We start from the raw sequence: 22,191 nt of genomic DNA on the forward strand, positions 1-22,191 counted from the left end.
ATATTTTTGATAAAATCCGCTTTCTGACCCCAGACTGCAACGCAATTGCAACTTTTGTAGGCCCAGAAAGACATTGTTAAAATAGCCCATGTGACTACAGTGGTTCAACCTTAATGTTATAAAGCAACCAGAATACTTTTTGTGTGCAAAAAACAAAAATAACAACTTTATTAAACAATTTCCTCTCTCCGTGTCACTTTCTGGCGGTGTTCGTGTGAGCACCACAGCGCATGCATGTGATGCTGACACAGAATCCGGCCAATAAAATGAGCTGTGTTTACTACGTCAACAGTGTCAGAGACTGACATGGAAGAGAATAAATTGTTGAATAAAGTGGTTTTTTTTGTTTATTTTGTGCACAAAAAGTATTCCGGTCGTTTCATAACATTAGGGTTGACCCATTGTTGTCACATGACTGTTTTAACTATGTCTTTACTACCTTTCTGGGCCATAAAAAGTGGTAATAACGTTGCAGTCTATGGAGGGTCAGAAAGAGCTCAGATTTCATCAAAAAGATCTGAATTTGTGTACTGAAGATGAACGAAGGTCTTATGAATTTGGAACAACATGAGAGTGAGTAATTAATGACAGAATTTTCATTTTTGGGTGAACTAACCCTTTAAGATACAGGGCATATAAAAATTCAGTGTTGTTATATTTCATATACCTCAACTGAATTGAGATAATTTGTTTTTGTTCTTATTTTATTACTGATTGTTTACTTGTCTTTTTTGTAAATTCAATTCAGTTTGAAATCAAGCTTTCTTGTGCTGCATGTGAGCTACTGCAACAAAGTTACCCTACTGTAAAGACACAAATACACAGAGTGAGCAAATATTTAAGTGAGATTATTGTAACGGTAATTGATCAATGTTATTGGTATTTAAAATGATACTGAATATTGATCATTTGTATTGTATTGAAGTTAGAAATTACAGTATTGTGACCACTAATTCATGCACTTCATGAATAAGGTGAAAGTGCTTTGTTAAAAAGTAGCTACTTTCTACTGATTGATTGAATATTGTTTGGCAATTCATTAAATATCGCCGGCTAAAAAAGTAACTAGTAATTTTAGTACTTTGAGTAGTTTTTGAGAAGAGTAATTTGTACTTTTACTCGAGTACTTTTTTGACACCAGTACTTTTACTTGTAATTGAGTATTATTTCAGCAATGTAACAGTACTTGTACTTGAGTACAAATTTTTAGTACTCTTTCCACCACTGGTGATACTTCATATTCTGGCACATCAGCATGTCTTTGTTTATGAAACCATACTGAAGTACAATTTCACGAAATGCCCCACATCTGTCATTTTAACAACTGTCCTCCTTTAAAACAACTGGTTACAATATTATGACTTGTCTTTTTTTTTCCCTCTGTGGCCCTAATATTCTATCATTTTATATATAGCCTTATAGTCTATTGGAAACTGTAAATTATCTAATGATAGCAACATCATCTAAAAATCATTATTTATCCAAAATGATTGAAATTAATGATCACAAACGTTTAAATAATGACAGTGGGTCTAGTTATATGTGATAATGTATAGTGAGCAGTGAAATAACTATTGGTTTCCATTTGTGGCGACTGCTGACTGACATTAGGGATGAGATTAAATAGATCCTGGAATTTAGCCTGGTCTGGAGCAGGCTAGCTCCACAGAATAAATCTCCATGGTAATTTATACCATAACATATCCTCCTGCCCCCTATCCAGCTTTAGTGCAACCGGATTAGGGATCAATTGAGCCAGGATCACCAAGATATCCTGGCTTAATCCCTTATCCTACTTTTGTGCAACAGGCCCCTGCTCTTATCTGGCTTACTCAAACTCTAAGGCTCAGCTTGAGAAACCAGATAAGACTTTGTTGACAGATTTAACGGGTTGCGTGCACACACACACACACACACACACACACACACACACACACACACACACACACACACACACACACACACACACACACACACACACAAACGGATATCTTTTGACAATATCCAGCATATGGGGCTGGATTTGATATTTCTGAAGAGGAGATTCCATCCCATCTAACAATATATTGCCTTGGTATCACTTCCACAAGCTCTTACAAAATGTATAATTTGCTGATGTGGATCAAGGCAGGAAGAAGAACAGACGATGGAAGCTGAATGAAGGAAGACCTTGATGACTTAGGTAAGTAGTCCAAGGTTCGTATATTGTGCTACCCATAGGTGAAACCCAACAATGTGGTGGAGTGAACATGGGCTTAAGTAGAGGTGTGCTGAAGAGTGCTAACAAAGGTGATGGCTTTCAGGTGCAGGTGATTGGTGAGTGAGTGCAGGTGAGGAACCAGAGGGATGCTGGGAAATGGAGTCCGGGTAAAGTGAAACAGACTGTGACTGTGACAATACGGAAATGACACTTTGAATAAAATTTCCACTATAAAAAAAGCAACAGCACAACACCATGATAATAGAGCAGAGGATCTTCTGTAACATGTTGACAAAAAGTAATAAGGAAACATTTCTTAGAGTGTTTTATAATAGACAAAACTTAAACTGTTGAGATATATAATGCATAATGCAAGGTGCCTGTTGAATATGAAATGACTATATTCAGAGAGGATACATTTACACAAAACTCTTCATCCCTGTATGTGAAGAGGAAAATAACATCTTTACCAAAAAACTTGTGCACTTGTTTCAGTATATCTTCCTCCTGTTCTGTGAACCTGCCGAACGGCACAATGAATAAAGAAGCTGCTCTTTTGGAAGATTACAAATAAAAACCCAGGAGTGTCGATGACAGACACAGATCACCCTTAATCTCTGATTTCACAACATTAGATATATTTGTAATAGGAGACAGACTTCCTCCACATGAGAATTTGTTCTCTCCTAGGATGGTGTCCTTTTCTCAACTCTGGTTGTCCCCAGAAGGACGATATTAATGTTGTCATTGTTGTCCAGTGGAGCTTCTACATGTTCCAACAGGAAGACAGAAAAACTCAGGAAGAGACATCATCAATCTGGATATTATTTCTATACACATATTGTGTGTCTGTGGTCAGTACAAGATTTACCTGCATTATTCCTCCTGTGACACAGATTTTCAGCCTGTGTGAGATTATCAGACACATTCATAATAAAGTATAATAATAATAAAAAACATATTTTTTTCTATAATGAAAAATGTCTGAATTAATGTTTTTACACCAAAAACATAGAACTGCAGGACCAGTATTGCATAACCTGATATTGCTGAGTTCAACGTGTTGAACGTCCTGGCACAGCATTCAAATCAACCAATCAGATTTGAGGGACAAGTTTACAGATTATGTCAAGTTTGGTCTTAAAATCATGAATTGGTGCTTCTACATCAGTGTTATTCATCTATCATTTCCCTCTGATTTTTGGGATAACTTATGGGTAGGGTTAGGTTTAGGTAGGAATAGGGTTAAGACTAAATTTTCAGACTAGAATGTTGTTCCAGGATCAACAAAATATGTTGACCCAGGAACGCATCTAACTCAGCAATTTCAGGACGTGCACTAGTAGTATGATTTTGCAAATATTTATCCAGTAAACAGAAACATGTGAAATATGGAGAACACACTTCTAAACCCCTCGAGTTCCTCTTTCACTTCAGTCCTTTCTATTCAAAAACTAAACACAAAAAACAAATGAAAACAAATCGCTGAGATTCCAACTCCATGTTTTTGTGCTGTTGGATCTCCAGACAAGATATTTCCATCTGATTTTCATCATGTGTGATTTTATCTGGATAACCTGTGGGATATTTAACATGCAAACAACTGACAGCATTATTACATATTATTACATTATTATATTAAATATTGTCAGATCTACTGAAATGTTTGTATATCAACAGGTATGAAGCACGAAGTTGGTAAAAGGGATAACTTTAATGAAAAGTTAGTCATGTTTAGACAGTAAATCATAATAAAACACTCAGTTCACAGATTTTGAACATTAAAATGCTGTCATTTTTGTTCTCTGTGTTCATCTTTTGTTCCAACAGCTCTGAGAAAATCTTCCTCAGCCTCCAAAACCCGTTACAGACTCTTTCAGTTTCTTAATGACATGAAATTGTCGTAATGAAACTGAAATATGTTTAGTTCAACTGCCGCATCAGCACTGATCTTTATAACACACTAACTAGAAAGAAGACAACAACGTCAAACAATTATGTTATTAAAGTGTAAGGATGTAAAATGCAGTGCTGATCTTCAGACACTTGAACTGTGTAAGTTTAGTTTCAGTTTTTGAACAATCACAGATTTATAAACTCTTCACATGTTATTGGCTCCACCCCAGAACAGGAAAGAGCTGGAATTTCCTGAAGATAATACAGCAGATGTTGAATTACTGAAATAACAGAGAACAGTCTTTCTTTTTTTTTTCTTTTACATAATTATAAATGATGACTTGAGATTTATATATAAAAAATCTAATTGAAACTATGTACTGTTATTTAATTATGTTTTATGGGATAATTATATCACTTATACAACACAATTACATCAAAGATCATAATCAGTTTAAGGGACTATTGGGAAATGAAAAGCATATTGAACAAGAACACTGGAGCTGTGGTATCATTCGTGGGTTTTATTAGTAAAGCATGAGAGGAGTATGAGAGGAGACCACCGTGACTGTCTTTTAATGCCACACTCATACATGTACAGGCAGGATGTTACAACTGACTTAAACTTCGTAACACTGCCCTCTAGTGGGACTTAGATGTAATATCATTAACTATCACAGACGTATTTACTTTAACAGCCTATACGCACCAGCATATATTACACCCCCCCCCCCCCCCCCCTTTTTTTTAGGACATTTAAGAGAAAATGCAGGAAAAGAAGAACACTCATTCACCAACATGTAATAAACAAGTATGACCACTCAATTATTATACAATTCAAAAGAACTGGAATGTTGAAGGAACGTGTCTCTGGCCTTTGTTTTGTCACCATTGCCGGCTTCCAACCCTGTGATGTTTCCACCCTAATGACTGATCCCGGCTGAATCACAGACATGAGGTTTGGCATGTTGGTTGTAGTAATGTGCTTGCCTCTGCTGTTGGTGTACCAAACTTTTCTTTACATCTTTAGGGTGCTTTGGTTTCAGAGCCCCACTGGCTATTGGAAGATTGCTCCGTAACACCCGGCCCATGAGCATTTCCGCTTGAGCATTTCCACCAGTCACCGGGTTGTTTCTCAGTGATAGAAGTGCAAGATGCGGATCCGTCTGAGCTTGTTCAGCTTTCTTTAGCATTAGCTAGATTGTTTTTATGGACCGCTCAGCCATCCCATTAGTCTGTGGGTATCCTGAGCTTGAATATTTCCAGTTTATGCCCCAGTCTTTTGTAAACTGATGCACCTCTGCACTAGCAAACGGCACATGATCACTTATAATCTCCAAACTTTCAACTTTGAATAACATTTTTGAATCTCAGGTAAATTCACAGTTGAAACATTTTTTTATTTGATAATAATATTTTAAATTCTCATCAATCTGGTTTTAGAACTGGCCATAGCATTACTACTGCTATGGTAGTGTTAAATGATATTATTAATGCCCCTGGATAAAAAACAACACTGTGCAGCCTTATTTGTGGATCTGTCTAAGGCGTTTGATTCAGTGAATCATGATTTACTGATAAACAAACTTAGCAGTGCTGGTTTCGATCCAGGAACATTGAAATGGTTTAGAATTGATTTGGTAGATCAGACTCAGTCTGGTCATGTGGAGGATCTCAAATCTGATTTTCTTGATATATCTAAAGGGGTCCCCCAGGGTTCCATTAGGACCTATTTTGCTTTCTATTTATATAAATGATTTGGGTAAGGACATTCAAGCAAAAAAAAAAAACAACAACACTTTTATGCTGATGATACTATTATTTATACACTTGCTCCATCTATAACACAGGCGGTGAAAGAGCTTCAGATTGCATTTCAGTCACTGTAAGATGCTCTGGTTAGTTTCAATTTAGTTTTAAATTCTCAGAAAACAAAGTGTATGGTTTCTTCAAAAGCTCAGGCACAAGTACTTGATAATTTTAGTATTTTTGCATCTGATGGTAAAGTTATTGAAAGAGTACCTTTTTAGAAGTACTTGGGCATTTGGGCATTGATGATAAGCTTTTGTTTAATGTACATAGTGCTAATCTAATCAGGAAACTCAAACTGAAGCTTGGCTTTTATTTTAGAAATAAATCTTATTTTACTTTTAAGACCAAAAAACTTGTAGAAGCTACACTCTAAAAAATGTTTGGTTAAAAAACAACCCAAGTTGGGTTGAAAATGGACAAACCCAGCAATTGGGTTGTTTTAACCCAGTGGTTGGGTTAAATGTTTGCCCAACCTGCTGGGTAGTTTTATTTAACCCAACTACTGATTAAAAATGACTATGGCTGGCTTAAAATGAATCCAAAATAGGTGAGAAATTAAAAATCAGACACATAATTACTAGAGGCAACAATAATAATCAAAAGGTGTACATTTATTAATAAGCAATTTAATAAATGTTTATTGTTTATTATTCATTATCTTATTAATAAATGCTCATTTATTAAACATATTAATGAATGTTAATTTCCAGCATATTTTGGGTTCATTTTAAGCAAGCAATACAGTAATTTTTATACAACAGTTGAGTTAAATAAAACTACCCAGCACGTTGGGCAAACATTTAAACAACCACTGGGTTAAACAACCCAATTGCTGGGTTTGTCCATTTTCAACCCAACTTGGGTTGTTTTTAACCCAGCATTTTTTAGAGTGTACTTTTCTAACTGTGCTTGACTATGGTGATATGCTTGCTGCCTCTTCTATTTTAACATTTGGTATACCATGCTTCACTACGTTTTATTACAAATGCAAAATCCTGTACTCATCATTGTATTTTATATGAGATGTTGGGTTGGACATCATCTATATGTAGAAAATAGCACTGGTACATTTTTATTTATAAAGCAATGTTAGGTAAACTTTCAGCTTATCTCTGTACTCTTCTTTGTCTTTGTTCTGGCAATTACCAGCTACGCTCTTCCAAGTTTGCTTTTTAACATACCTTGAGATTAATTGGCGAAAACTGCTTTTTCATATTATGCACCCTGGGCATGGAATAATTTGCAAAAAGATCTAAAACTAGATAAATTTGTGTCATTCAGAGAATTTAATGCATTACAAAGAGAGTTTTATTGGAAGCTTGTGATTGTTTTTGTTGAGAGGATGTGTTTAAATATTGTTGTAATGTGTAAGCCTACTTGTATTTTAAAATCTTACTATTTGGCTGTTACCTTGGCCAGGTCTCTCTTGTAAAAGAGATTTGAAATCTCAATTAGACTTCCTGGTTAAATAAAGGTAAAATAAATAATAAAATAATCTCCTTGTGTATGCCATGTCTAGCGAATATTGCTTTCAGTTTTCCAAGTGTGTGTGTGTGTGTAAATAATTCTTATTTAATCGTTGTATTTGTGTTATACAATTTACTATTATAGGCTATTGTTCAAAACACTGTAGTATTTTCTATAGTATTTTTTTTTCACCTAGGGGAGTTTGCTGTTCTTCTTCCAAAATGAATCCGTGAGTACAGTTTTTACAAACCCGTGGGAACGGATTGTAGAATTCGCGTGCGCAGGGATTATGAATTTGTAGGAACGGATGGGCACGATTTAATCGAGGGAACAGTTTAAGAATTCGTGAGCACGGTTTATAAACTGAGGGACCGGATTGCAAAACCGTCGGCACAGATTGTTTTTCTGCTCCTGTAGGTGACGTGCCGGGCTCCGTACCCATACTAGGCTACATGTGGAGTTCAGAAGGGGGGCGGGCCAATCGAAAGTGAAAGTACAGACGCCATTTTGATGAAGCCACTGAAAACCATTTTGCAGCGCCAGTGTGCAGCTGTCACAACCTGAGCATAATCAGCTTCAAATACAAGCAATCCTGTTTGGACCAACAATCGAGACAGAACAAACGGTAAGGCGAGCTGTGTCCTATATAATATGGAGTCAAATTAATGCCTTAAAGTTTTGCACAAAAATAAAGTTTTGCAAAACAAAAAAAAGAATTGAGCAATAAAAAAATGTTTTGCAAACAAAAATAAAGAATTGCAAAGGAAAAAATAAAGTATTGAGCAGAAAAAAATAAGTTTTGCAAGCAAAAATAATAAATTGCAAAATAAAATAACGTAGTGCAAAAATAAAAATATAATCAATTACAAAAATCAATGACAGCTGTAATCCTATTTTATCTTTGCCACATATTTTTCATGCTCAAACCTACTAAATCATTTGCAACGCTCATTTTATTCTGCGTTTCAGTCAAGCGTGCGCTCACGATACCGGCTTTCATTTGCGCTGCACTTTTCTGTGCGGTTCTCTGTATGGCACTGGTTTGACGTGGGGGTGGAGTCAAGAAACGGGGGCACGCCCCCGCGAAACACGTCATCGACAGGAGACGCAGATCGCAACAGAACAGATCAAGCATAGAGACAGAGCGCATTTATTATAATCTGAAAAACCACGCCCACCGGGGGAAAAAACAATCCAACCGTCTCCACTGACTTTGTAATGCATGATGCTGCCTCCTTGTCTTTTCTGACTCATTACAAAAAACAGAACAATGCCTAAAAGCTGCTGTGTGACAAGGTGTACAGCTAACAAGCTAAAAACCCCAGAAATAAGTTTTTATAAGCTGTCGACCCCAAAAAACGAATGTTTAAGGACACAAAAGTGGATACAGGCAGTGAGACAGAGCGCAACAGGTCATATTACTATAAGAAATGCATTGGAGGGGGTCGTAATTGGCGACAACATATGCTAAACAAACCAACAAAAATAAACCATTCATTATTTTTAACCATGTCAAAGAATTATTTCACCTGTCGCTGATTACGTTCCCCTCCAATGCATTTCGCGGGGGCGTGCCCCCGTTTCTTGACTCCACCCCACGTCAAACCAGTGCCATAAAGAGATCCGCACAGAAAAGTGCAGCGCAAAGGAAAGCCGGTATCGTGAGCGCACGCTTGACTGAAACGCAGAATAAAATGAGCGTTGCAAATGATTTAGTAGGTTTGAGCATGAAAAATATGTGGCAAAGATAAAATAGGATTACAGCTGTCATTGATTTTTGTAATTGATTATATTTTATTTTGCACTACTTTATTTTATTTAGCAATTTATTATTTTTGTTTGCAAAACTTATTTTTTTCTGCTCAATACTTTATTTTTCCTTTGCAATTCTTTATTTTTGTTTGCAAAACATTTTTTTTATTGCTCAATTCTTTTTTGTGTTTTGCAAAACTTTATTTTTGTGCAAAACTTTAAGGCATTAATTTGACTCCATAATATAAGAATGCAATTCGTATTAATGACTTGATCAGCCTATTTGTTTTTAACGCGTCCGATAGCGTACGCGATAGCCTAACATTACGCAGCCGTTAGCAACTTAGGTAAATTTGGTTTTATATTCGCACATTCAGACTTCCGCATAAGCTACAGTAACTTTGTACACTGAACATTCAGCTAACATACAGCGAATAATTTTTTCACTGTGGGGCCAACATGAGAGTTTACTGTGGGCAACCCACCATGTTAACAACACGGCACAGTAAAAAAAAAAAAGCATCTGTTTTTGGGTCGAATGGCGATCTCAGGATTTTGTACATTTTTCTATTTGAATTTTAAAAATTGAAATTTAAAAATTAATTGATTAAATATTGTTATTTCACATCCTGGCCAACATTGTCACAAAAAAGGCTATGAAAACAAACATGTAATGTAACCATGTAGTCTATGCGATATTATGTGCAAAAAAGGGGGTCAAATCCCATGGCCTAGGTTACATCTTGACATTGTAACATTACAATCTAAAAACAAAATAATGTTTTTTTTAAAGCAGAAGTTAAATACACTAAACTAAACAAATAACAAAAGCACTAATAGGCTATTTTGATTGCCCTACAACAGTCATTTTACATTTAGGCCTACTGCTGTCATAAAAATACACTTTGCTAAGGTTTGAAGTTCTACATATGGCACATTTATGTTTGTCAACAAAAACAAATGTTCAACAACAAATATTTTAGCAAAATGTATATTTTAGTCACAATTATTTTAGTCTTTTTTTCGCGCACAGCGGCGCTCGTTCACGGAAATTTGTGCTTGCAAAGGCTCGTCCACTCCTGACACAAAAAAAATTGACAAATTTTCTTGACTTTCTAACATTTACAGATGAAGAATCTGTGAAATGTAAGTTATGCTTTAGGGAAATTATTGAATGTCACTTCAGCCTAAAGATCATTAATAGAGCTATCCCAGATAGCAAATTACATCAGGTCCAGTTGTGGCCCATATCTTCCACATTCTTCTGGACCACATACCACACAGCGACAACTCAATCTGAGTGTGGCTCAAACAGTCTAGAGCAGTGACAGCTAGCGTAACACTGGTTGAATGTGATTGAAAAAATGCGTCCCTAATGAAGAAATCGCCCCTGCAGACTGAATATTTTGCTGTGCATTTTCAAAGCTGTTTTAAGAATGTAATATCCTAGAACATGAAGCTTAGACTTTACAAAGAATACTACCCATAAATACGCAATATTTATTGTGTTTTTCATTGATGCAGCCAACTGTCGACCATCTTCACATTCTGCTGATCGGTAAAACTGGTTCAGGAGTGAGCGCTTCTGGAAACACTATCGTGGGAAAAAATGTGTTTCAATCCAGTCGGAGCCTGACCTCCATCACTAACAGATGCCAAAAACACACGGCTGAAGTGTCAAACAGAAGAATTACTGTACTGGACATGCCAAACTTCTTTAGTTCATCTAAAATTGATCTGAGTGTGGAGTTAAAGAAAGGAATTAACTCTTCAGGAATCCACGTGATTCTTCTGGTTCTCCCTTTACACACTTTCACTGAGCAAGATGTGGATACCCTGTTCTTATTCAAGCAGATGTTTGGAGTGAAGGCCATGAAACACACTTTGGTCCTCTTCACACATGGAGATGAGCTTCAGAATAAATCTCTTGATCAGCTAATAAGACGAAACTCAGAGCTGTTCAAAATGACATAGGAGTGTGGAGGGAGATTTCACCTGCTGAACAACAAAGATCTGAACAACAGAGTTCAGGTCACCAAACTCCTGATGAAGATCCAACGAATGGTGTCTGACAATGAGAACAGCTGCTACACTTTAGAGATATTTAAAGATCAGTCACGCAGAGTATTTCTGCTGAGATTTATGAAGCCCAAATACCTGTATGCAGTCAGTGTTGTCATTGTGTTTGCTCTGGGTTGTGTGAATGTGAGGAATGAAGGTTCATTTGATGTTAAATCATTTCTGTATGGCTGTGCTGGAGGTGTGTTATCAGCAGTGACAGGAGCCGCTTCAGGAGCCGTTTGCACACAGATATACAACAATCACAGGATCAGGAGATTCACTGACGAACATCTGAAATCTGATCTGCTGGAAATCATGTGTGGTTGTGCAGCTGGAGGGATCATGGGGTGTTTTGTGTGTCCAGCAGGTTTATCAGCTACATTATTGAGAGGAACACTGGGGGGTGTTGGGGTTACACTCTTCTGGAGTTTGCATAATAAAATATTATATTGATATAGAAATGTTTGGTTATGGATGATTATAATAAATGGATGCACAGATGGTTAATAATAAACCAGCAGTATCTTCAGTGAATGAATAGCTTTTTGGATGGACAACTTACAAGTTTTGTTGGGCTTAAAGGGATAGTTCACCCTAAAATGAAAAATCCATCATCATTTATTTATCCTCATGTTGTTCTAAACCTGTATGCATTTTTTTATTCTGCTGAATGTTGGTAACCAGACAGTCAGTGGTAACCACTGACTTCCTTTCTTTTTTTGGATGAACTATATCCATTTAAGCTGGTTTCAATTAAGTACAAATTAATATTTTTACATACAGCATTAGATACATTCCTGAAGAATGAACAATCATATTTAATATTTTTACTAAACAATACTTTTCTTTATTCTTCATAAACCAAAGTGACTGGACATGTTGAGTCAAATGATCCATATATATTTGATTCATAATCAACTTTTTATTGTACTTTTAAAGCAAGAAAGAGGTTTACAGACCTGCAGAATTCAGCTTTAACCCTGATTAAACACAGCTGAACCAGCTAATCAACCTGAAAATGCTACTCATATTTCCAAACCTAATATTGTACCCTGTTTTCCTTTTAAGTGGTCACCTAGGTTTCATCTATTTAGGTATTTCTATATCTTTATCTTTGAAGCAGATATATGAATCTAATTTTGTTCCTTTATTTGATTAAATGCAGCAGGATTTAGAACGTTGGAATTCCTTTCCAGTATCCTGGGGTGCGTTTCCCGAAAGCATCGTTGGTGAACTATGGTCGTAAGTCCCATTGAACTCTATTGGTAACGACGGAACTTACGACCATAGTTCGCTTTGGGAAACGCACCCCTGGTTAGGTCGGATAGCACTTGTTAAGATGATTGTGTTACTCAAATTATTATATCCTATTTGAATGGTTCCTATACTATTCTCAAATAGGGTAAAGGGCCTGAATAGCTGGTTGACTTCCTTTATATGGAGTAAACGCAAGCCGGTTAAAAATGTCAGTACTCTATCTGCCAAGTTTGGGGGGGTTGGATTTTCCGAATATTAAGATGTATCAGCTAAGTTCTCACCTGAAATACATTGCAGAGTGGATTAATAATGATTCTTCCTCAACTTGGTTAGATATTGAATCATCATTTTTCACAATTTCATTTAAGAGCTCTTCTTTTTGTTAAGAGCTTTCATAAAATAAAAGATAATTAATAATACTCTGAAAGCATGGAGATCAGTCTGTAGACTTGAAGGTAGGTATAAATTGACTTCTTTTTTTTTACCCCAATATTAAACAATCCTGATTTCACTCCAGGAATTTTGGATGATGGTTTTAAATGCTGGTGTAGTTTAGGACTTACTAGTCTTGGGGATATGTTTTCGGACAGTAAGTTAATGTCATTTGAGGAGTTAACTCAGAAGTATCAGTTGTTCAAACACATTTTATTTAATTTCCTCCAATTAAGACATTATATTACTAATAGCACAACACTTGTTAGGAATTGTGAAATGTCTTCTACTGAGAGACTTATTATTTTTATCATCTGGAAAAATGTCTCTGGTTAGGTTTTATGGTTCTATGTGTTCAGTTTTTCCTGTTGATGCACATAGAATCAAATATAAATGGGAAGAAGAGTTAGATCCAACAGCACAAAAACAGGAAGTCGAAATCTCTGCAATTTATTTTTATATTTTTGTGTTTAGTTTTTGAATAGAAAGGACTGACATAAAACAGGAACTTGAGGGGTTTAAAACTGTGTTTTACATATTACATATGTCACTTTTCACTGGATACATTTGTGCAAAATCATAATAATGAAGATTTTCTGGTTTTACAGGTCTTGCAGCTCAGCTACGAACAGAACAACAGCAGACAATGGTATAAAACATTGGTTCAGAAATGTATTTAATCTAAAAACATTGACACACCAGCTTATTTGATGTTTTTTTTATGATTATAATATTTCATTATGAATGTGTCTGATAATCTCACACAGGCTGACAATCTGCGTCAGAGGAGGAATAATGCAGGTAAATCTTGTAATGACCACACACACTATATGTGTATAGAAATAATATCCAGGTTGATATTTGAAACATTTGTCTCTTTCTGAGTTTTTGTCTCTTTGGAAAATGTAGTAGTGCCACTGCAGAACATTGGCAACATAAACATTGTCCTTCTGGGGAAAACTGGAGTTGGGAAAAGTTCCTCAGGAAACACCATCCTGGGAGAGAACAAATTCACATGTGGACGAAGTCTGTCTCCTATAACAAATATATCTAGTGTTGAGAAATCAGAGATTAATGGCAGATCTGTGTCTGTCGTCGACACTCCTGGGTTTTTTTGTACTAATCTTTCAAAAGATCAGCTCTCAGAGGAGTTTGCGAGAAGTGTGTTTCTGTCTGCTCCAGGAGTTCATGCGTTTTTATTTGTTGTACCGTTCGGCAGGTTCACAGAGCAGGAGGAAGAGATTCTGAAACAAGTGCAGAAGGTTTTTGGCAAAAAAGTGCTGAAGCATGTTATTATTCTCTTCACATATGGAGATGAATGTGACCGAGAGAATATGCAGGCAGAGATTGAGGGTAATGATGTTGTCAGCAGAGTCGTAGAGAAATGTCAGAATTATCATGTGATCAACAACAGAGATCTGACTGACAGACAGCAGGTCAATGATCTACTGCTGAATATTTACAAGATGATAGAGCGGAACGGGTACTACACCAATGAGATGTACGAATTGGCACAAAAAATGATCACATGGGAAAAATTCTGTGAATTTGTTCAGGATGTTTGTGATGCTATAGTTGCATTTTTCCTGAACCTGCGTAACAGATTTGATAATACTTTGATACAAAGACTGGCACGATATTCAAGACTTTATGCATAATCAAAAATGTATTAATTGCTTTAGATTTATTCCATAAAACCTGTGGGAAAGCCTGCTCTGTTCATGAGGGGAAATTATGTATCGGAACAAAATGAAAATGTATTAATTGATAATTGACAGTCTCTTGAGTGGAAAGATTCATTATATTTTAGCTTCAGTGTACTTTCACACATTTTAAAAGTTTAATGTTAAAACAGATCATATTTGGTTCTCAAACAGTATGGAATATAAAATATACTACTTTATATTTGCATGTTTCATTCATTAAGAAGAGTTTTGTATACTTTCTAATACAAAATATTGATGCTTACAACAAACATTTATGTCTTAATGCATATTCAACAGGCACCTGTTTATCCACAATATATGTACAATTTGCCTATTCAAAATGAATATTGCTTTACTGTATGTGCTGTATGTGCTTTACTGTAAAAAATTCTGAAATATGAAATAACTTTGTCAAATGGTTACATAACATCATCTGCTCTGCTGCTGAGGGTTAATGCTGTTGCTTGTAGGTTTTTTTATGCTTAGTGGTTTTCAAGTGGAATATATTTCCTTATAATTTGACATATTATTGAGAGTGTTTGATGTTTAATGCAGATTGTACTGATATGTTTAAACCTGATAGAAACTGACAAATATTCAGTATAACATCTGCAATAAAGTTTGACAAGAACTTATTGTCCTGTAACTTTATTTGAACCTACACTTTTCACAAAAGTAAAACACTTTTGAAATATGCCAATCCTGAGAAAGCATGGTAAGTCAAGCCTGTTTCTGAAATAGAGGTAACTTATACTCAGAGTCAGTTACCATGGTACCTTACTCTGTGAACCTAACCTGGTCAGGAGCAGGTTTTCTTTGGTAAACCCAGAGTTTCTTTCGCTCTCCTCCCCTACTTTTCTGAGTATTTTTTGTCTTATTTCAAGTACAAATATGTGTGATTGGCTGATTTCAAAGCACTTCTTCGGAGTGTTATGAATCTTTTGTGTTGAATCAGTGATTCGGATCGCATGTCAAACCGCCAAACTGCTGAAATCATGTGACTTTTTAAAAAATATTCTCATAACTTTATAATATTAAGGTAGAACTTCTGAACTCAGATGAACTGATTTAAATGTTTTTAGTACCTTAATGGATCTTGAGAGAGGAAGTACCATTGCTGTGAACGCAGGCCTCGCTGAGTCATTGGATTTCAACTAAAATATCTTAATTTGTCTTCCGAAGGTTAACTAAGGTCTTATGGGATGACATGAGGGTGAGTAATTAATAACAGAATTTTCATTTTTGGGTGAACTAACTCTTTAACCCTCCTGGAGCCATGTGGAGTATGTTTATGATGAATGGATGTGGATGGAGACAATTTCTTCAGCTCATACTCATTGATCCTGTTCACTGCCATTATAAAGGCCGGATGCGTCAGGATATTTATTAATATTTCTTCTATTATGTTCATTAGGAACAAGAAAGTCATATAAACCTATGATCAGGGCAGACTTAGTGATTTAGGGGCCCTAAGCAATTGCAGGGATGGGGCCCCAAAAGTCAAACTTTTCAGAATTCAAAACTCAAAACTATATATTTTTCCGGTAACACTTTACTTGAAGGGGTGTGCATAAGACTGACATGACACCTTCATAATCATGACATGACACGTGTCATGAATATGAAGGAGGTTTTATGCATGTTTATGACAACTGTCATTAAGTGTCATTCACTCAATTATGTCATTTTTAATGCAAAGATGACATTGTTTGAGATGTCTTTGTTACGACAATTTGACATAAACCAACACATCATAACCTGTCAGTGTCTTTGTTATGACAACTTGACATTAGCAAAACATCATAACCTGTCATAAACATGACATAGCAGATTAATTATCAAACTTAAAAAACTACTTAGCTTTATGGGTTAACATTACATTACATTATTTTGGTAACACTTCAGTATAGGGAACACATATATAAACGATTAACTATGACTTTTCCCTCAATAAACTCTTAATTTACTGCTTATTATAGTTAATTGTTAAGTTTAGGTATTGGGTCGGATTAAGAATCTAGAATAAGGTCATGCAGAATAAGGCATTAATATGTGCTTATTAATTACTAATAAATAGTCAATGTTCTAGTAATATGAATGCTAATAGTAATAAGCAACTAGTTAAAAGACCCTAAAATAAAGTGTTACCATTATTTTATAACAGTGTCATCTTTTTTAAGAAATTTGAAATTGTCTATTATCTGACCTTCTGTTGGAGGAAACTTAAAAAAAAAAAAAAAAAAAAAAAAAAAAAACATGAAATGAAAAATAGTCATGACGCTGTTATAAAATTATTTGTCAGAGTATTGTCACTTAATGACATTTTAATGACAAGTTCAATTTGTACCACTGTACTTGAGCTCAAGATACATATTCATGACACTATTATAATGGCCTCATGACAGCCAATGTCAAAACCAACCACATGACAGTTTAATGTAATGTTAACCCATAAAGCTAAATGATGTCAAGTTGTCATGACAAAGACACTGACAGGTTGTGATGTGTTGGTTTATGTCAAGTTGTCGTAACAAAGACATCTCAAACAATGTCATCTTTGCATTAAAAATGACATAATTGAGCGAATGACACTTAATGACAGTTGTCATAAACATGCATAAAACCTCCTTCATATTCATGACACGTGTCACGTCATGATTATGAAGGTGTCGTGTCAGTCTTATGCACACCCCTTCAAGTAAAGTGTTACCCTCTATGGATCTCCAGCTGCAGCGCTTTTGCTGTTTTGCGCCTGGCAGTCTGTTTTTGTTTACTAATTGGGACAACAATAAACTTTGTGAACTACTTTGGCCTCTGGGTCATCTAGGGTCACCTGACAATTTCCTTATACCAAAAAGAGAGCTTAACAAGAGAACGTGAGGGAATAAATCTTCAGGAGAGAGTATGGCCTAAAATAATAAACAAAACAGGAGCTAACTAAGGTTTTACCCTGCTCAAAATCAAAGATGAAAAACAACAACACAAACTTCCCTGAACTCCCTCTCTGATCAATAAACAGGAGAAAACAATTGTACATAAAAATAAAAAGGCACTCTCTCTCTACAATTCCCAGGTAACCGAATACTAATTAAGAGTTAAATGATACAATACCTTCTAGTTACCCACACATGGATAGACCCGTAAGCAAGCTAAAGAATGTTGCTTACACACAGCAGAAGTATAGGCCCACACCTAACTCAAAACTGTAAGCACTTGTTCTCACACAGCATACACAGGCAGACAATTCAATTTCCACTCTAAGGCTGGGGAGAAGTGTTCCTCAGCACAGGATCTTCTGAATGCACCATATATACTGCTCTGCTCAGACTCAGGCATGCTCACAACGAGTTGCAGCTGGTGGTAATTAACCTGAGTAAGAGAGTGAGGGAGAGAAACAGAGCACAACACAGGACACACAGGGATTTGACAATAAAGTGACATTAAAACACTCAACGTAACACGTAACAAGCTAATAAATTTAAAAACCGCTGATCTAGCACGGCACGTCGCTGTTTCGCTGGTGTTTCTGATGGAGTCACAGCGCCTCCCTCAGGAGACAAACAGCGGCACATGATTCAAAAGTGAAAGTGAAAGTAGTTCCGACATTTAAGTTCTCTTCTGACGTTACACATTTCACCTAGTGTGCTTCTTACCAAGATGTCTTTCCAACTGTTGGAGCGTAAATAGGCTTTATCCAATATACTTATTTATTTCACCTTCAGTGTGGATTTATTTTTATTTATTATTGGACGACAGGCTGTTAAATTCTTAGAAAATAATTCATACCCAAGGTATGCGGCCACAAGTTGTAAAATAAAAAAATAGCTTTTGCAATGAGTGTTAAAGGCTTAGTTCACCCAAAAATGAAAATAATGTAATTTATTACTCACCCTCATGTCGTTTCACACCCGTAAGATCTTCGTTGATTGTCGGAACACAAATTATGATGGTCAAGATCACGTCTTTGGGGTAGAAGCCAGTGGCCAGACAGGTGAGTTTCAGCTTGGTTTCATCATTGGTATTCTTCTGTTCAAACACATAAACATTTGGAGGAGCTGAAAACACAGAATCAGTTCATCAATCAGTTTCATCAGCTGCAGATAATCTACAAACACACATTCACTCACAGCCGTTTCTGAGCTTCTCGTCTCCATATTCTCTGAATTTGTTGAGCCAGTCCACACACTCTTTCTCCAGGTATGCTTTGATGTATTGGTTTAGGATCGGGATATTGTCCCATTTTCTCTTGGTTGGTTGAGCTTCATCAATAAAGGTGACCCACTGAGACTCTTTATCATCAAAAGACAAGAAGTTTTCTCCATCATAGCCGTACTCATCAATGCCTCTGGAAAACTTAAATTCACTTCCCTCCTGCTCAACTTCACAACCGTGTCTCCACTGAAGAACATGAAGGTCTGAAATAGACACAAATCAAAATGTTTGTAGTGAGGTGGTGATAATAAAAATCATGTGCAGGTTAAACTGTATGAATGTTTCTCACCTGATTCATTGTGTCTCATGCGGCTCATCAGAATGTGGACGTTCACATTAAACCACTGTTCTTTACTCTTTCTCGACTGAGTGCCTTTTTCCCAGTAATCCTCCTGCAGTTTCTCTTTCATCCACTGTTGTTTGGGAATTTTTCTCTTTAGTTCTCTATTGTAATAGTCGATCTGTGTGTCGTCCAGCAGACCCATAGCAGTGAATTCATAGATGCCCGCCAGATCCACAGGTTTAGACAAGGCCGTGTAAATGTAATACAGCGAGTGCTTCTCTGAAATGAAGAGGAATAAACTAGACATAAAAAGGCATACAAGAAAATGCAGAGTTACTTTTTATTTTTTTGTTTCTTGGAACTATAATGACCAGTTGGTAGCACTTTACAATAGGATCTCATTAGATAATTTTTGTTAGCCAATTGGGTAATTTTATTGGGTTATATTTGACTATTTCTTACCCAGGTGCTGGGTAGTTTTTGTGTAACCCAGCTACTGGGTCAATGTTACCCAATGTTGGGAAGTCTGTGCCAAACTGATCAAAACTGGATTAATTTGTCAACGGTCATTTTATGTTCTTTTCTGAGAGAAAAACTTCCAGAGGGGAAATTTCCTGAATGAAAGTAAGGTTTTAATATTACACTCTAAAAATGTTGGGTTAAAAACAACCCAAGTTGGGTCAAAAATGGAAAAACTCAGCAATTGGGCTGTTTTAACTCAGTGGTTGGGCTAAATGTTTGCCCATTTAAACCAACCACTGTTTAATTTTATTTAACTCAGCTATTTCAAAAAAAAAAAAAAAAAAATACTGTATTGCTTGCTTAAAATTAACCCAAACAATTATTAATTTTCACAAAGTCTGCTGCTTCAGTGTTTTTAGATCTTTTTGTCAGATGTTACTATGGTAATCTAAAGTATCATTACAAGCATTTCATAAGTGTCAAAGGCATTTATTGACAATTACATTAAACAGTTAGTTCACCTAAAAATGACCTTCATTCATCTTCACTGTGCACTAATTTTGCACTTAATATACTAAAAGTTCTTCTTTAGTACTTCTTAAGATAATCTTCAGAACATCTAAGTGTACTCAACTGTGCTATTTTGAGACAGCATGAAATATGAACTAAAATGTGCTTTTAATATACTATCTCTGTATTGAACAATATCTAGCAATGACCAGTCATTGATATGACTGTCACTGATTCGAAACAAAAGATTCGGCCCAGAAGTTGATTGACAGCAATGAATAATGAATAATAATAAAACAATAAACATGCATTAAATGTCTTATCAATAAATGTTCACCTTTTGATTATTATTGTTGCCTCTAGTAATTATGTGTCTGATTTTTAATTTCCAACCTATTTTAAGTTCATTTTAAGCCAGACATATAGTAAATTTTAAAGAATAGTTGGGTTAAATAACATTGGGCAAACATTCAACCCGATTGCTGGCTTTGTCCATTTTCAACCTAACTTGGGTTGCTTTTAACTCAGCATTTTTTAGAGTTTACATTATTATGACTTACTAAATTGAGATAATGATTCTAAAAGTCATAATTATGAGATAAAAACGTAAGTTATTATGATATGAATTATGAACGGTGGTGGCAAATTAGCCACTGCTTATAGGTCAACATTTTGGTCCAGTTATTAGTGGATTAAAAATACCTGTTCACTTGTATCAAAATATATTTATGTTACCATAAATTTGTAATCGTATTTCCATTCTGTCATTACAAAGACATTTTAAATTGACACATGCTCATTAGTTACTTTGACTTTGGTTCTCTGATAAACTTTTAATCATTTACCTGCTTGAATTGAAGGCAAAGTCCCATAAAGAAGAAAAACACAAAGCAGAGTGAAGATCTTCATAATGACACGCGGGCCTATGACCAAAAGCCTGTTTAGATGTGTTTTTAAGCAGGAAGCACATCACCTGAAATCTTCATAAACAGGCATGCACACGCAGTGACTTGTTTAAGTCTGGCAGGTGAAACAAAGACCACAGTAGGGGAGGGGGAAAACACTGTCATCTGTGAAAAAATGCACTTTTGTATGTGTGATGCACTCAAATGCCTGTCACGACTTGAAAAACTAAAAAATTTAAACTGCTGTTGTTTACTGAAATAAAGAAGCTTGTACTGCACACCCAAGCCATGTATAGTACATTCAGTACAATTAATCACTCTCTGACTGTTAAAGGACACCTACTGACAGCAGAGAATGAGGAAGTGAGCTAGAAACATCTGAAAACACCTGTTATATAGGTATGTATATGTATATATGTGTTCCACAGTAAGTGGAAGTAATGCATTGGTGACCGCTTGAACAGCTCTTGACACCGATGCCTTAGTCCAAAGCCGTCACCAAGTACCTGGAGAAAACTGCCAGTTCCATATAATCTTGAGGCTGCTAGGAGTTGGAGTTCAGGGGATAAGGAAAAAATTCTCCTTGTGGCACACATCAGCTGAGGTCCTCTTGGCACACAGTCTCCTCCAATTATAGCTATGTCATCAAGGATACACCCCATAATCAATTTCATTAATTAAATTAGGCCCTGCCTTGAAGAAAGTGAAGGTGTGGCATGCTTAGAAATCGTATAGAATGCATCTTCCTTTAATGTATCCATGGACTCCTGTAAATACCTGTAAATAAACTCAAGGCACGTTTACAATCAAATATGGCGCATACGCAAGCTAATGCTAATCGAAACATATACAATTAAATGACAAAACAATACAGTTAATTACGGTACATAACTTCCTGAAAATTCCCAATACAAAACACATGCACCACTCGGGTACTTCACTTTCCGTGCCCGGGCGCGTCTGCGCATCTCTCAAAGTGTACTAAACCACGGAATGCGTGCGGATGACTGAGTTCGACACATGCGCTGTACAATTTTTTTCTATACTCTTTCCCAGAGATTGTGTCATCAACGGGACATTCGCTGGGCATGATCAGAGGAGAAAAATAGTGCATCCACCATTTTATCATAGTTCAGAAGATACACCAAGAGAACAGGAATCAATAACGATGTAGAAGGCATGCTTCTGAGTTTACTCTTTACACACTCTTCCTCAACGACTGCACATTGTGCTCAG

The 22,191-nt window shown here is 36.0% G+C and overlaps 2 protein-coding genes and 1 pseudogene across 3 annotated transcripts; 2 read left to right on the forward strand and 1 right to left on the reverse strand.

Annotated features, from left to right (window-relative positions):
• Positions 1-10,645: 10,645 nt before the first annotated feature.
• Positions 10,646-11,702, forward strand: LOC125274818 (annotated as a pseudogene).
• Positions 11,703-11,835: 133 nt separating this feature from the next.
• Positions 11,836-14,617, forward strand: LOC125264341 (GTPase IMAP family member 4-like). Of its 2 annotated transcripts, XM_048183598.1 has the most exons (3): positions 11,836-13,526; positions 13,645-13,678; positions 13,787-14,617. In XM_048183598.1, exons 1-3 carry the CDS (start codon positions 13,524-13,526, stop codon positions 14,533-14,535), a joined length of 786 nt encoding a protein of 261 aa, XP_048039555.1. In that variant the 5' UTR covers positions 11,836-13,523; the 3' UTR covers positions 14,536-14,617. The 2 variants fall into 2 exon arrangements, with proteins under 2 accessions (XP_048039555.1, XP_048039547.1); XM_048183590.1 differs by having other exon boundaries at positions 11,836-13,678.
• Positions 14,618-17,290: 2,673 nt separating this feature from the next.
• On the reverse strand, positions 17,291-21,017 carry LOC125264354 (H-2 class I histocompatibility antigen, Q10 alpha chain-like). The gene is made up of 4 exons (XM_048183611.1): positions 20,896-21,017; positions 19,085-19,357; positions 18,711-18,998; positions 17,291-18,638 (listed from the first exon to the last, which is right to left on the reverse strand). Exons 1-4 carry the CDS (start codon positions 20,957-20,959, stop codon positions 18,466-18,468), a joined length of 798 nt encoding a protein of 265 aa, XP_048039568.1. The 5' UTR covers positions 20,960-21,017; the 3' UTR covers positions 17,291-18,465.
• Positions 21,018-22,191: the final 1,174 nt, after the last annotated feature.

This window comes from Megalobrama amblycephala, linkage group LG1, assembly GCF_018812025.1.
Source record: "Megalobrama amblycephala isolate DHTTF-2021 linkage group LG1, ASM1881202v1, whole genome shotgun sequence".
In the NCBI taxonomy this organism is placed as follows: Eukaryota; Metazoa; Chordata; class Actinopteri; order Cypriniformes; family Xenocyprididae; genus Megalobrama; species Megalobrama amblycephala.

What these genes read in the sequence shown, in the direction of transcription:
- LOC125264341 (XM_048183590.1), top strand. Translation starts at nt 13,618, where the DNA reads ATGAATGTGTCTGATAATCTCACACAGGCTGACAATCTGCGTCAGAGG. An exon ending in TCAGAGGAGGAATAATGCAG is followed by an intron (nt 13,679 to 13,786) that starts GTAAATCTTGTA and finishes TGGAAAATGTAG; the next exon opens with TAGTGCCACTGCAGAACATT.
- LOC125264354 (XM_048183611.1), bottom strand. Translation starts at nt 20,959, where the DNA reads ATGAAGATCTTCACTCTGCTTTGTGTTTTTCTTCTTTATGGGACTTTG. An exon ending in CATGAGACACAATGAATCAG is followed by an intron (nt 18,999 to 19,084) that starts GTGAGAAACATT and finishes TGTCTATTTCAG; the next exon opens with ACCTTCATGTTCTTCAGTGG. An exon ending in CGAGAAGCTCAGAAACGGCT is followed by an intron (nt 18,639 to 18,710) that starts GTGAGTGAATGT and finishes CTGTGTTTTCAG; the next exon opens with CTCCTCCAAATGTTTATGTG.